The sequence below is a fragment of the Phallusia mammillata genome, chromosome 2 (assembly GCF_965637545.1).
Source record: "Phallusia mammillata chromosome 2, kaPhaMamm4.hap1.1, whole genome shotgun sequence".
Taxonomy (NCBI): domain Eukaryota; kingdom Metazoa; phylum Chordata; class Ascidiacea; order Phlebobranchia; family Ascidiidae; genus Phallusia; species Phallusia mammillata.
The window spans coordinates 24,821,585-24,836,855 of NC_137253.1; the positions used below are offsets into that span (position 1 = coordinate 24,821,585).

The window sequence follows — 15,271 nt, forward strand, 5'->3', positions numbered from 1 at the left end:
TCTATGCAGTATTTATAAAATATAATATTTTGTCATTATTTGCACACCTCCTATCTGGTCTAAAATTTCCTTACCGTAAAGGACAAATTTAGTAAAGTCAATTGATATTCTCTACAGGTGATAGCTTTCGACAGTCCGGAAGCAGCAGGATCTCTTGCCCGATTCTCCTTCTCTGATGTCGGGGAAAACATCTTTGAACCTGGAGGCATCTTGTCACTGGGTCAGTGGCGTCCTCCGGCAAGAAGCAAGGACGGATTCGGAATGAGAGTTGACAATGTGAGGATCTGGAAGGGAGAACTGGAAAGAACACAAGTTCAAACTAACATGAGACGGATCATTGAGCCCACAGAGAAGAACTTGGCTAGTTTGTTTACTTTCTCAGAAGGTACGTTTGGCCATCTACATGCCATTTTAGTGACATTTTTTTCTCATGTATAATTTTCATGAAAAGTTTGTGTGCATGAAATATGCATTAGACCAGTGGTTACCAACCTTTTTGGAAGAATTCCCCTCTTTAAAAACCTAAAACATTTCCATTCCTTCCCAATAAATTACATGGCAGATTCTTAACCATACAAAGATTATTTAAAATTGGTTATTTTCCCTTTACGGGTAATATTTCCAAAACTGGAGTGTATATTTACAAACCACGTGTAAAAATTAAAGTAAATTCCCCTCAAGTGTTAAAACTCCTCCCAGGTTGGAAACCACTGCATCAGAAAATTTATAGCAAACGCAGCAAATTAATACTCTTTTTATGTCACTCGAGTGCTAAAATGTCAAGTTAAAAATAACTTGAGATTTTATTTGCAGGTCAAGGTCACGTGGCTAGGGATTCAGTATCTGGCAACAACTTCTACATGATCGGCGTCGGTCGACCACGTCCTGTGTGGACTCTTTGCTCGAGAACCAGCTTACTGGTCGGACAGCAACCAAACGACGAAGTCAACGTGCAAAACAGCGACACAGTCAGATCCACTGTCGAGGAAACTTGTCAAAGCCTTATATACAGTGACACATTAAACCAGCAATGCTCGGCTCTTGGCACAGCAGTGGCAATGTACTTCTACCAGAGCTGTGTTGCCGATGGATTGGGTGTTGGTGGATTGGATAACATCGCTCAGTCCGTACTGGCTTATGCTGATTTCTGCCAGACCGCCTTGTGCTTGGATGAATGGCCCGCTACTGCACTGTGTACCAGCCAACCGCAATACCTACAGACGACGTACAGATGTCAACAGCTGGCCGCTGCCCCTTGTATCTCAGGAACAAAAGACACAAGCGGTAAGACGACGTGAAAATCATAAGTATGAGTTGCGTCAAATTAGAATCCAAGTTCTTGGTACAGAGCATCATTACTGTCAGCAAAATGTCTATGTTTAAGACCAGACGTTAGAAATTCCAAGCATCTTTTGGCACATTAAAACTGGGTCGTTTTAGTTTTTAGGAATTCTAAATATGGAAACTATTTTTTTTACATCTGTGACGTAATAATAACTTGACCACTAGATGCTCAGCCAAATAGAACATTTACATTTTTGCCACGCGCTAAAACACTACACAGTATAAAAGTTTATTTTGCCGAGGAATGTGATTTTTGGGTCAGTAAAGTGTTTCAAGGATTCCGTTTGTAAACATTTAACATGTCTATGTTTGACTTCTTTCTCCAGGCGTGTGCTCCTGTTTCACTGGTTGGTTCGGCACCGCATGCGACCAGCAATGTCCCGGTGGTTCCTCGAACCCTTGTAGTGGATTCGGCAAATGCGACCCCTTTGCTGGCACATGTACGTGTCCCATCAACTTTGCTCAAAACTCTGTGGACTGCTCATCATGTGCCACTGGCTACACCGGCAAGGACTGTAGCACTTATCTTATTGCTGCTGACCCCGAACTTGAGCAGGTCACCACTTCTGGTTACGGATCGGGCGAATATATTACCTACGACGGCGTAAGCTACAAACTTCCCTTGGATGGCGAGTTTGTCCTGGTGAACTCATCGGAGCTTGGAGTCTACGTCCGGCAGGTAAATACATAGGGAACAGTGGCAATAAGAGATTTCAATCTAAGGGTTTGATATTACATTGCCATACAGTAGGCTGCTATAGCAAGATCAAAATACTGGCATTACCAAATTACACGGTTTCGACACGTAATTAAGTTATTTAAAGGAAATAAGACAGAAAATCATTAATTGTTCAGTCAAATCGTATGAATTTTTTTTGTTAAATTACCGCTGTTGGTTTTCGCAGTCTCGCTCCCGAAGAAGCAGTGATTCTGGCAGCCACTACGTTCCATCCTCTCACTCGATCAGTCAGGCCGTAGTAAACGTCGGCTCCAATTACGTGGTGATCCGTGTGCCTCTTCCCATGACTGGCCTTAACGAGCAACCGTCGTCCTACAACAGTTACGGCGTTCCCGAATACGACCCATTGTTCTGGATCAATGGAAACAAAATCTACATCGAGAAGGGTTTGGAGAACGGCTTTACCCTTACCGACGGTTCTATTATCACGCGTATTGCTACAACTTGGGTGGAAATTGTGCAAAACCATACACAACAACTAGGAGTCAACCTTACTCATAACATCGTAAGGGTCAACATTCAGAATACCTTCCTTAATGTTTACTGCACAACGGACAAGCCGTATCGCTATGGAGGTAGCAATGAGACCGAAATTCTAAACATCCTCGCACCCGGTTTGGGTGGGACTCCAGACGGCAACAGAGACACTGACATTGTTGATGTGGAAGGAAACTTTGTAGCGGTTGATTCACTATCTCAGGAAACGATTTCGAGTCAGTTTGGATCTGCAACATCTATCATTGACCGGCCCGACTCGTTTTTCGTTTACGAAGACGGGGACTACCAAGAACCGCGTGTCGGAGACGACGGCCGAAACTGCCTTGCTTTTGGAAGATACAACCACAGCGAAGAAGTAAACGTCACTGAAACCGGGAACCTCACTGTTGTAGCTGAGCTCACAGACGCGCTCTTTACAGACACCGAAGATATCGCAGTCGAGTGCTACGTAAAGTTGGCGCACAAAAACGGCTTCGGTGTTTTCTTCTCCTATTCACCACCGTCTAGCGATGCATCTACAGTCACTGGATTCGACCTGGCTATTATCGGAAACGGCGTGAAACTGGGATGCAATGGAGTTTGGTTTGACACTGGTATCTGCCCGCCAACATACGAGACCTTCCTTGATTGGGGTATGTTCGTCATCAACTGTCATCGTTCGAGCGGTGACGTATGGATCAACTACGTCACGTCCACTGGTATCGTCATCATCGGACGCAGGATCACTGGAAGCGAGATCAGTGGCGCTGTAAATCTCAACGGAGGAGGATCGTACTGGTTCCGACCAGGAGGAAGCATCAATCTTGGAGGAGGATCATTTGTAGCAAGAGGAAGTTCAGGAACAGGTGGTGGAAATCATTTCGGTTATTCGCAGTCGTTTGTGGGCAGTATAGACGAGTGCCACTTGTGGACTCGCAATTTGGACAAGACGGATTGTCAGCAGAATTTCGGCGTTAAGTTTGGATCTGGTACTGCTAAGTCTGATTCGACTCTCACTGGAGTTTGGCAGTTCGACGAAGGAGCTGGATCACACTGTTCCTGTGCAATCGTTGGTAAGTGTTATAGAAAAGCTAGAAGTGTTGTGTTTATCCATGTTGGTTAATATGCAACAGCATTTCTTAATCAATAACGGTAAACTCTCACTATAAACTTTCGTGGAACAATAAATCTACGTTCTTGTACCTTATTGTTTTTAATTTGTTGTGTAATTTATCGAGTCCACGGGTTTTAGATCGACAAACATGGTACAGGTGGATAACTTGACGAACAAAACGTTTAAAATAATATCCTATTCATGTGTTACAATTAAAACAGACTCAAGCTCATTTAAGTCCAACTTTTGTACAGGTTGTCCATCATTCGACATCATCTACTCCGGCACTGGAGGCAGTGGAGGTTCTGGTGGTTCCGGTGGATCTGGAGGTAGTGGCGGCTCCGGTGGCTCTGGAGGTTCCGGAGGCTCTGGTGGAAGCGGCGGTTCTGGTGGAGGTGGAGGAGGAAGCGGAGGAGTTGGATCCGGTCTTACACATGGAACATTCTGGACACCATCAGATTGCCCAGTGGTGGGTCCTGTGGATGATGTTGACTCGCCCGACGATTGTGGATGTACAAGGTAGAATTGTGTAGGGATGTGCCAAAACTGCAAATGTTCTGTTTGGTCGAGCACCGAGCATCTCACTTTAATGCTCGGTGCTCGGCCGAGCACGCTCGGTGCATTGTGACGTCACAAAAAAATCCCCTTTCTACGTTTTAGCTCTACAAGGTCTCTTACGTCACCGGGGCGGTGTTTTATTAAGCTGTACATGTCCACAAAGTTCGTGTTTTCCACCATCTAGTACATTTGAAAAATCTTTCGTTTTTGTTAATAGACACCCTTTAGAACGCTAGTTACGTATGCTAGCAGGGCATAAATATGCAAATTTAACGCTCGGGTCAGTTTGTGCAACTGCTCGGCCGAGCACCGAGCATTAAAAACAGCGATGCTCGGTACCGAGTACTCGGGTTCTGGCTCGGCTCGGCCCATCCCTAACAACTTGTTTAGAGATGGGCCGTTATTATTGCAACTAGTCGCATTTGTGGATAGTTATGTCCTATGCATTTCCAGACGATACTGTTACCTACTTTTTGTGATGAGTTTTGCAAATTTAAAAACACGTTTCAGCCTATCCTTATAATTTAAAACATAACTTTGACACAACCTAATCGAATTGTGTACATGCAAGTACAAAATATTAAAATTCATTAGCGAACTGTTTTGCTCGTAGTATTGCTAGCATCCGTAACAAAGAACTTACAAAATTCTGTTAAAGTAACGTTTGAAAGCAGTAACAAGGTAAGATTGTTGTACAACTTGACTCGGTTATTAGTTGAGTAAGAATGGTTGGGATTGGTCGCTGTCTCGGTTGATAAGTCTTGTGCATTTTCAAACGAGACTGCTGCTTGTTATTATATTAAGTTGAGCTACAATTTTTACAGCATATTTCAGCCTTATTATCTCTCACATAATTTTATGCTTGTATGTATTAAAGTTTATCAAAACTGTTCAGCTAGCTTTTATGCTTGTAGTATTCTTAGGTAGCATAGCATCCGTAACCAATTACCTAATAAATATCCCTTATCCCTAAAGTGGATGGTCTTTGCTTTACGATTTTCTGTTTGTGTGTGTAGTACGCCCGAGCCCCCGATTCAAGTATTCGATGACAATGACACGAGCTGGGCTGAAGACGCCTGTAGAGACGCTTTGTCCCCAATGATGGACAACCCGTTGTGTGAAGAAGGGCTGGGTGAAAATCAGGATATCTTCATGGAGCAGTGCATCCAGGAAGTCTTACTACACAACGACACTGCGTGCGCACAGACACTGGCTGATGCATACGTTGGCGTCTGCAGGTAAGCGCTCCTATTATCTACTGAGAGAGAGCCAAACGAACACCTGAAACATGTTTGATTATCGAAATAATGCCGTTTTTTTCGGTTCGAGTCTACTTTTTCAGTAGTTCAGTTGTTCAGTTATACTTTTCTAAATGCGCAAAGTAGTAGAAGCCCAGCATTCTAATTACAAAACTTTTTGCCGTTGCACGCAATTTTTAACCACGATTAGCATAAACTGCCATTGACCAATACCTTCGGATTTAAAAATTTATTGTACCAAATGACATGCGAACTGAATTTCTACAGATTTACCTTAGACCTTCCCGACCCTTGTATATCGAATCCATGCCAGAACGACGGTGTTTGCGACAACAGGGATGGTACAACCTACCAATGCAACTGCACTTGTGGATGGAGTGGCGTAAACTGCGAGATCAACATCAGTAAGTTGATTGACAGGCAGACTTTTGTTGCTACCTTTGTCCGATTTCTAATCTACGTATGTTCATGTGCAGACGAATGCGAAGTGAACTTGTGCCAGAACGGAGCGCAGTGTGTGGACGAGATATGTGGATATCATTGCATCTGCACTGCTGGATACGCCGGCTTCTTCTGTCAAACACGTGAGTTCAAATCTAAAATTTTTGTTAAATTTACCTCATCAATTTACATTTAAATTGTTGAGGTGATGTTAAATATTTGCTAAAATGAAATCGAGTAAACTGGCATTATGAGCTACCTCGGAGCAGCTGTCTAATCGGGAATGTGTGACATTTACACTAATAGATTAGATAACAAACACAGTCTAATACCCTTTTTAACCTTCTTTACTGTTTCTAATGCTCATAGCTGTGCTGGTAGGGCAGATGAGTAAAAAGACAAGGGTTTTGGTACCAATTAAAGTGACTATACTAATCAGCAGTAAGATGCCAAAAGTAAAAACTACTTGAAGAATAGAAAAAAGAAAATCATATACTAGAAAACAGTAAAAGAAAATGCAAGAGAGAAAATGCCTTGTAAAAACGCACCTTCTAAAATCAATGCATTTTAACAGTAAAAAATACATTCGTTTATTACTTATTCCAGCGTGCATGGATCCATTGGGCATTGAAGAGTGCACAATAGCAGATGAACAGTTCAGTGCTTCTTCTGAACGTCGTTACCAGCGCGTCTGGTTCATGAAGTGGTCTGCACACAAGGCCAGACTTTACAACAGCGGATGGTAAGCAAACTAAATGTTTCTTCAGTCGTCTTTATTTACATTTGGACTAGTATATTTTTGTTCCCAACGGTATAAGCCGGGGTTAGAAATCCACCTGCAATGCTGTATATGTCAGGCGTTGGCAATCTGTTGAACTCTGCGTGCATATTTAATTATTCTATCTGATTAACTGGTAATGGCTTCGCGTATGGGCATTTTGTGTGTAATAGTGGTTTGTACAATCTTCTTAGTTAAATAGCAATCAGCAAGCACATCGATTCGTGCTTGTCGGTTCGATTTTAAACACTATGACGTCATAACAAAAGCAATTAATAGTTTGAATTGTATAAAGTGAGTAAATATAATTCTGAATTATTTAGGGCTTCCGCGTGGATTCCATCTGACGATGACTGGGAACCTTGGATTCAAGTGAGTTTCCCCGAGGAAACCAGAATTACAGCAATCGCCACCCAGGTATGTTTTCAGCACCAAACTTCTAATTTAACAGAAATCAACGCGGTTAATTCGCATTATTCTGTTTATAGGGAGTTTACTACAACGGCTGTACACCATCTTGGATCAAATCGTATGAGATTCGCACTGGAAACAACCTGACACACTGGAACAAATATCCTGAGAAGTTTGTCGGCAACAGCGACGACTTTTGCGTCGTGAAGCGGGATGTGCTGCCGCTAGTGTCAGGAATGCACTTCCGACTTTATCCACTGGAGGCGCAAGAAAAGCGCGCTTTGAGAATGGAACTTTATGGGTGCCCAGCTTGCGGTAAGCCAAAAAAAATTGCTTTATTCTTATAATGGTAGTAATCACATTCCAAATCTTGCCACCTTAAAGACAAAATGATAACAACACGAATGGATACTGATAAGTTTTAGGTTGCAAAAATCTGGAACTTTCATTGTGGTTTGTACAGAGTGATTTTTCTTATTTAGGCATGCAAGGCTTAAAATATTTCGAACAATGGTTACACCCACTACCAATATTCCAATCATGCGCTCAAATTTGTAAAGGTCTTTTTAAAGTATTTTACGCCTGTGTAAAGCATATTGTTTGAACAATACCAGTCTCTCAAACGTTGCACTATAATTTCAGGGAGACTCTAAGTTATTTCAATATTTTTTGTGTGTACAGACTGCTGCGACGTGCTTGGAATGGAGAGCTGTGAGATCTGGGACACTCAGTTAAGTGCTTCCTCATTCTTGGGACAGAACTGCTACCGATGTTCGAGATACAGCAAGGCTTACCCCAAGTACGGACGTCTCAACTACGACAGCTTCCGCGTTCAAGGTTGGATGGCAGACAGTCATGACCTTGAACCCTGGTTCCAAGTGGACTTTGTCATTGAAAAGAACGTCACCGGAGTTATTACTCAAGGTCGGTTAACTTACGCTACTGGTAACATTCAAGTAAATTTACGGGATAGATTGTTTGTTGCTGCTCTTAAAATTGACACTTTACACCAGTGCTCTTCAACCTTTTTAGTGGCACGGAACCCTTATGTGTTTTGTCAAACTTTGCGGAACCCCAATAAAAAAAATTAATGAATGTAATACAAGTAGGCTACATCAAAGAAAAAACATGCATTTCCCCAAGCACACAATATAAGTTGACTTTAATTAAACGATTCACTGAAATGCATTGACATGTTACTTGTAACGGTCATTTCTACATTTATCTTGCAATTTTGCCAGGGTGTATCAAGGCTGTGTTTATTACGTCACAATTGATCACTGGCGCAACCAAAGTTAACTAGATTGTACAGGCAAAACGTTGCTGTTTGCAACAATGATATTGTTATGATACATTTACGTTTGAATTTGTACACCGAACCGCTGAGAACCCCTGCGCAACGCCTAAAGATCACGGAACTCCTGTAAGGGTAGTACCCCGGTTGAAGAGCCCTGCTTTACACCAATAGTTCTCAACCTACGCGTAAGAGTTACAACTCCATTGACCCAACTGAGCAGACCTGGTTGTGGGCGAAACTCGTGTTTTTGACATTTTTTGAATTTGCTAACCTTGCTGGTTGTCAAAATATGCCAGCCTAGTCAAAAAGAATAGGCCTGTCTTTTAGTCTACCCATTCCAACATGGCTTAGGGGAGGTGGTACACAGCGACGCAACTCGTCGGGTGACGTTAAGTACAAGGTTGAGAACCACTGCTTTGCACCAACTTGCAACTACAACTGAACATGTTCTGTTTTTAACGGCTTTATACATTTTTGAAACGAAAACGGTTGACGCGTAATTTTTACTGATAAACACCTGACTTATTGGATTACACGTTCTGTTACATTGTATTGAACTTTACAGGCGGCAAATATCGCTGGGACAGATCGTACGTGACAACCTTCAACGTATCTCACAGCACGGATGGTGGAAACTGGACAATGCTAAACGATGTAAGATGAGAATATATGCAGCATACCTTTGTCCTGGCTGTTGTGTCTAGCAACTTGTTTACATTTTGCTTATTAGTTATATCAGTCGTTCACCAAAATTCCTTCAAATGAAATTGAAGTTTTGTTCTCAGCGACAATTAATGAATAAGAATTTGTAATTATATTTTGAAACATGGAAAGAGTGTCATTCAAAATGAAATGAGACTAGCTCGAGTCACTTTTGTAGAGATTACCTTAAGAATGTTTGGCAACATGTTTAAACCTGGATTTCGTGACAGACCTTCGACGGAAATTGGGACTCCTCAAGTCACAAGAAAACGACCTTCGAGAGAGCTTTCGTTACTCGGTACATGCGGATCCACCCGATCACCTGGAAGAACTCTGCAACTCTGCGCTTGGAAGTACTCGGTTGCAGACCTCTAAAACCCGTCAAGCCCCAAAACGATGACGATGCCCAGGATGGTGAAAATGGAAATCAAAGAGGTATCGACGACTTATTGAACAGAAGGAATTAAATGAAAAATGGTGACGGACTGTCTTTACCTTGACGACCACGGATTTGCACCCTGGCTTCGGCCAATCTATTAGCTTTTTTTCTTTTCCATTTGTACATATCTACATTTCATTAGCGAAAGTTTATCGTGATTTACTGTAATCGTCATTACCATATGTAGTTCGATTTGTTGTTGTATTGTGCCTTTATCATGTCTTCATTGTTTGTGCTTCACCTTCGAGTGTTTTAGAGTCATAATAAACGGTAGAGCAATTATGTTGATAGTTTAAGGGGTGAAGAAACAGATAATGAATTGGTGACATGATTTTTTTCTTCTGGGCGTGGGGAAGGAAAGTACCAATAGATTTAGTCCAAACGTTCGGAACAAGCAGAAGCAGGCTAAATCAGTCATTAATGCAGTCAGAAGGGCCATAAAATTTGAAATTGCAATTTGGTTTAAAGTCAACATTACCCCACCAAACAAATTTTACGTTTGGTTCTGGCTGCGCCACTAATAACAGTACAATTGTTTTCATCCTAAAACTGAAAAATATATTTATAACTTTAAGCCACTCAAACCAGTTAAGACAATCATCCGCTATCTGCTAGCCTTTCATAGATTTGGTGGCTCGTTGGAAATTAAGTAATAAGTGACACTTTTGGCGTTCAAATCGGCCATGTTGTGCAGCATCTGTTAGACATAAATTAGGTTGCAATTGTGCTGTCAACTGTCTTTACAGCAAAATATTTCAAACTCTGCCAAATAAATTTGTTATAAAGGGTGAATAAGAAATCATTTTACACCAATTCAGATTCAACTGCATCAGACTGTTTAATATGGTTAATATAGCCTGTACATGACCATTGAAGTATATTGCCAGTTTAAAAATCCGACACAGAAAACACCACCCGGAAATGTTTCGTTTTCAACCAGTACAAAGCACCACAAATCTTAATTACAAATTCCTTTGTTTCTCGTGCCACCTCAACATTTGACACGCCTGAGTGGGTTTTAGAATGGCGCAACCAATCCGATCTCACTAAAGTTTTCTCGTGCCAAAGTCATTCCTGGCCAAGTCATTTGAATCGTTAAGTTTGTGCTGTGCGGAGGTGGAAGGCTGGCGAAGCAAAAAGGTAAATTCTGCTTTGTATTTTACTCTGCGCTGTTCACCGCTGCAATATAGTGTTGGTATTGCAACTTTATTGTTGAATTTAACCGCGTTTTAAGTGGTTTAGTTACCAGTTGTCTTGTTGGTGTTAACTGAATCATGTGTATGTACATGATAAGATAAAAACGATTATAATCATTTTATAATGTAATCAGACTATAGTCTATAATGTTGTTTTGTTATCACAGTTTTACTGTTTTTACGCCATTACCAACCGAACGTTAACTGGCAGCTACAATGCTACAAAACCTACACGCATAAGTTTGTTAAACTGAGCGCGCTTCGGGCATTATGTCGTCATACACGCGGGCGTTTTTTTTTAATTGGCACAGATGCTGGAACTTTTTCTCCCTTATGACTTAAGTTGACTGGCGTTATATGACCACACCAATTAATGCATTATTTTGTTTACAGAATACGGATGTTTTCAACCCGGTGGTCTTATCACCTTCGATTCACCTCCACGTTTCTCAACTTCAAATTTTTATTTGTATGTAAAAATAGGAATCTGTCGTGGGTCAACCGGGATAGCGGAGCTGTTAGGCTTAACTTAGGTTGACTGGCGCTAGCGTGAGTGACCTTCACTTTGTCCGCATAGGACAAATGGGAGGCCCAAGTCGGTAGGAGTGCTACTAATGACAGCTAATTGGCGCCAGGGCTAGAACTACTGTGGCACTCATTAACTAAGGTTAGGTTATAGGTAACATATGTGGGGTACGTTTGGGATTCGCGCGCCACCTAGGGACTTTAGCTTAGATCGATTTCTAGCTAGGTGTGGCGCGTTGCTAAATGGCTTTAGTTAAAATAAGGTTCGCTTAGAAACACGGCCTTGGCATGGCTTCCACCGCATTGCACTGGCCGCGGTGCAGGCGGAACTCAGTAGGGACATCGCTACTCCCAATGAAGACCCAGGCTCGTGGGTTTGAGGGGGCCGGCATAGCATTTTGCCTGAAAAGTTTCGTGAGCCACCCTGATAGGGCGCAAACTGTTGTTAAAAATACTCAGCCCGGCGTTTGCGTAATTCATTTGGGTCCTTGCGGGGGGGACTCTGAGGGCAAAGGAAAGTGACCCGCAGTTGTTGAGTTATACGCTTTAAACGTCATCTTTCCTTTTTAAACATTATGCTGCGCCTGTATTAACTGTAATTATAGGGATGTTGTGGATTTTTTTTCGGGTTTTGACCAGCTTGTTTTTTCATGCCTGTATATCCGTTTCAAAGTTTTCTTCCTTAAGAAGGCCGCGAAATGGATACCGAGCATGTGATGTAATTAGCCTACTCCCGTTATTACCAAAACTAATGCCAGATCAACTAAATTGTTGCCGATTAAAAAGCCCCAAACCTTCCATTTTGCTGGTCAAGCCCATTTTTTTCGTGAATTTAGGCTAACTAATCTATTACATACTTAACCTCAGTTGCGCTGTCCTGCTTGGCCCGGCCTCCCAGTCATGATGGGGCAATGGCACTTTGGGTGGTTGTAAAACACGACAGACTCACTTTATATTTTTCTAGGCTAAAATGCGGCGGTTGTATGCAGGTCAGTTAGTCGAGGCAAGCTTGTATTGTGTACTATTACGTCGGCCGCGTAGGGACGATGGTGGTTCCAACGTTTTTTTCAGAATCTATGCTTTGCAACAAAGCAGACGAACAACCTTGTCACTCTTTCCATGGCAATATCTTACTGTATTCACTAATTTTGTATGCCGAAAATTAATTATTTTTTATTGTCGTTTTCCCTCTTTCATCAAAAAAGCAGAGTGTGGAGTTCACTTTTTCTATCCTTTCAATTCTTTTTAAGTAGACCAGTTCTTGGGGGGTGTTGTGCCTTTTATATCAGTCTGGCAGGTTCTTTATCTTATTATTGTGTATTTTTATTGTCCGTCGCTCGCTCTAACCATGCGAACCACCATCGTCAAAAGTCAGGCAACGAAAACGTTTAGATGAGACGTGAGGTTTTTGTTGTAAAAGTATCAAAGTCAAGAGTGTAAAAAAGTAAGTTGTTTGTTGTTGGTCAATTTATGCCACAAAACTAACCTTGTTATCTTTGTCTTTTTCAGCATTGGAGTCAAAATATGGGATATGTTTTAAAATATTAAAATGTGAAACCATACAACCCAGGATATTCAGGTACTTAACGTACAGCAAATGACATATCAATGTTTTTCAGGTTTTACATCAATTAACATTTCAATTTTTGCAGGTTTTACAGCAAATTAAATTTACCTTGTTTTGTTTTTCAGGTTTTAGGGGTTTATAACTTAATTTGTTTTAGGATAATGGTTTTTTTGCAGTTGTTAAATGTTGTTTGGTATTCGAAACCTTTACTTCTGTTTTGCAGGTGTTAGGGATGATAGTGTTTTAAAAGAATGTATTTTTCAGGTTGTATGTTTGCTGTTTTAAATTTTCTTGTTTGACAGGTTATAGAATAGAAGCTACTGCCGTTTTAATTACTAATGTTTGTTGCCTTTTTTGCAGGTTTTACCAAACATTGTTTTTCAGTTTAATACATCAATAGATTATTTGAATCTATAGATATTTAGTGTTACATTTTTTTATTGCAACCATTGAAACCAAAGGAAAAAGGAAAAACAAGTGACAAAAAAAGGCTACTGCCGTTTTAATACTAATGTTTATTGTGTTTTTTGCAGGTTTTACAAAACATCATGTTTTTATTTTTCAGTTCAATACAAAAATAGGTAATTTGTTTCTATAGGTGTTTAGTGTTCCATTTTTTGTGCAAGCATTGAAACCAAAGGACAAAGGAAAACCAAAGGCCCCGAGCTTTTGTAAGTCATTTTCTCGTACGTACAAGTTATTTTTAAAAACATATGAAAAATCAGTTTTTCGATTTGTATTTAGATGCACTAGGCGAAATGACGTCATACCCCATTCGAGCGAATACTAATTGCAACGAGGATCTACGCAGAAAAAAGGTAATTGTGGTTGACATAATTATGCTTCGGATAATAGTGTTAATTGTTGTAAAACCCATCTTTAAATGACTCTATTGTATTTTTAAATTGACTAATTCTGAGTGTACTTACATGAATGTGTTAACTTCACTTGTTATAGGTTTTGGTTTATTCCAATAACAAATGTTGTTTTGTTTCAGACGCCTACACCACTTGCTCGATCTCACCGCTTCGCGCAGAGCAGTCTTCAATTGGGGAATTCCTCTCGTGACGTTTCTATTGTCGGCCAATCTATCTGATGACGTCAACCGAACCCTACAATCCAACTGAACACCGATCGTCATTCGGGGCTATATAGGCAAGTTCTTTGTCACATGGACACAAAGTCGTGACTTCCAGCTACGTTTCTATTCGGTGGTAATTCCAACAACAATACCTACAGAGAAAGGAAACATAAAACTGGAACTTTAGCCAATATTTTCGGGCCAGTAGCGCGCTATGTTCTGCTTCACTTGCTTACCGCGAGTACGACGTGCAAAACGCGCAACGGACATGTTTTATGTACAGTCGAACAAGAACATTACCTTTATTTGACAACAACGCCACAGTGACGCAATGTTTCAATATTTTTTTTTGCAACGGAATGGCGTACAGTTTACTACTATTATATAATGTACTTTCGGGTGCTAGGAAACCGATTTGTTTTTAGACTTTGAACAAAGTATATAAATGTTATTTTATTGTGACATGTTTCAAACGTGACATCACTGTAATTTGTACAGATTTTAACATTATTTTTGCAGTGATATTGTTTGTAAAGAAAAGTTGTTTGTAACAAAGTTTGTGTTTTTATTCTTGGAGGTGGTTGAAAAGTGTTTTGTGGGCAGCTAAAATTGTTCACTATGCTGACAGTACCTTGTTCCTTTGTTGTGTTTGTATTTAATTAAATCGCTAAAAGCATGCTGCTACTTTCCTCATTCTATATTTCTGCAACTTCCTAAATTTACTTCGTTCTAATTATCGGGCTATAAATGAGTCCTTTTGCAGATGTATGGTTTAGTGTAGTGTGTGCAAATATTCGAAAAAAATGCTTTGCTGTTTTGTTGAGCAGCCGCGCTACTTCTGTTAAGAGACAGCAATGCAAAATATATTTTGTAAAAAGAACCAGACACGCTTCAGCGCAAACGATTGTTAAATCGCCACGAGCTAACCCATGATATGTAACGGAAGTTTTGTCTTGACGCAAAACCGACATTGTAATCAGAAAATAACAGCCAATTTTTTGAAGCATTCTGGCCTATAGAGATAGAGCACTGAAGTCAACCAGGCATTGCTATTGGACAAATACTTAACAGAAAGTTTCTTGATTCCAGTGATACGATGGGTTTCCTTGGGCTTTCCAATTACTAACAGCTTTAGTTTATCGGATCCATCCACGTTCGTCGCTATTAAAATATCGACGAACATGGATGGATCCGATAAACTAAAGCTGTTAAAATAAGTTTTATTCGACAACCAAAGTTACTTTCTCAGGAAGCTTACGAAAATAGAGGTCCGTTTCGTCACAACTGTACATGTCTGAAGCTGAGTATCGGGTTTCTCCTGTTGTCGCTTCAAATTAATAGCG

General features: G+C 40.7%; 1 protein-coding gene and 1 long non-coding RNA gene across 2 annotated transcripts in view; both read left to right on the plus strand.

Moving 5' to 3' along the window:
• The window catches only part of LOC145215084 (uncharacterized), a 69,812-nt gene extending 59,971 nt beyond the window's left edge, over nucleotides 1–9,841 (plus strand). Inside the window, exons 94-107 of the mRNA XM_080083733.1 lie at nucleotides 118–385; nucleotides 814–1,284; nucleotides 1,671–2,023; nucleotides 2,250–3,633; nucleotides 3,929–4,193; nucleotides 5,249–5,470; nucleotides 5,759–5,895; nucleotides 5,968–6,075; nucleotides 6,539–6,674; nucleotides 7,034–7,127; nucleotides 7,199–7,436; nucleotides 7,803–8,045; nucleotides 8,984–9,072; nucleotides 9,351–9,841. Coding sequence (XP_079939859.1) covers nucleotides 118–385; nucleotides 814–1,284; nucleotides 1,671–2,023; nucleotides 2,250–3,633; nucleotides 3,929–4,193; nucleotides 5,249–5,470; nucleotides 5,759–5,895; nucleotides 5,968–6,075; nucleotides 6,539–6,674; nucleotides 7,034–7,127; nucleotides 7,199–7,436; nucleotides 7,803–8,045; nucleotides 8,984–9,072; nucleotides 9,351–9,587 — 4,245 coding nt within the window. The 3' untranslated portion in view covers nucleotides 9,588–9,841. The remainder of the gene's footprint in view (nucleotides 1–117; nucleotides 386–813; nucleotides 1,285–1,670; nucleotides 2,024–2,249; nucleotides 3,634–3,928; nucleotides 4,194–5,248; nucleotides 5,471–5,758; nucleotides 5,896–5,967; nucleotides 6,076–6,538; nucleotides 6,675–7,033; nucleotides 7,128–7,198; nucleotides 7,437–7,802; nucleotides 8,046–8,983; nucleotides 9,073–9,350) is intronic.
• A 3,543-nt stretch (nucleotides 9,842–13,384) lies between these two features.
• LOC145215225 (uncharacterized) lies at nucleotides 13,385–14,751 on the plus strand. Its single transcript, XR_013857235.1, has 3 exons — nucleotides 13,385–13,518; nucleotides 13,592–13,665; nucleotides 13,845–14,751. It is a non-coding gene; the product is annotated as an uncharacterized LOC145215225 (long non-coding RNA).
• The last annotated feature ends 520 nt before the right edge of the window (nucleotides 14,752–15,271 follow it).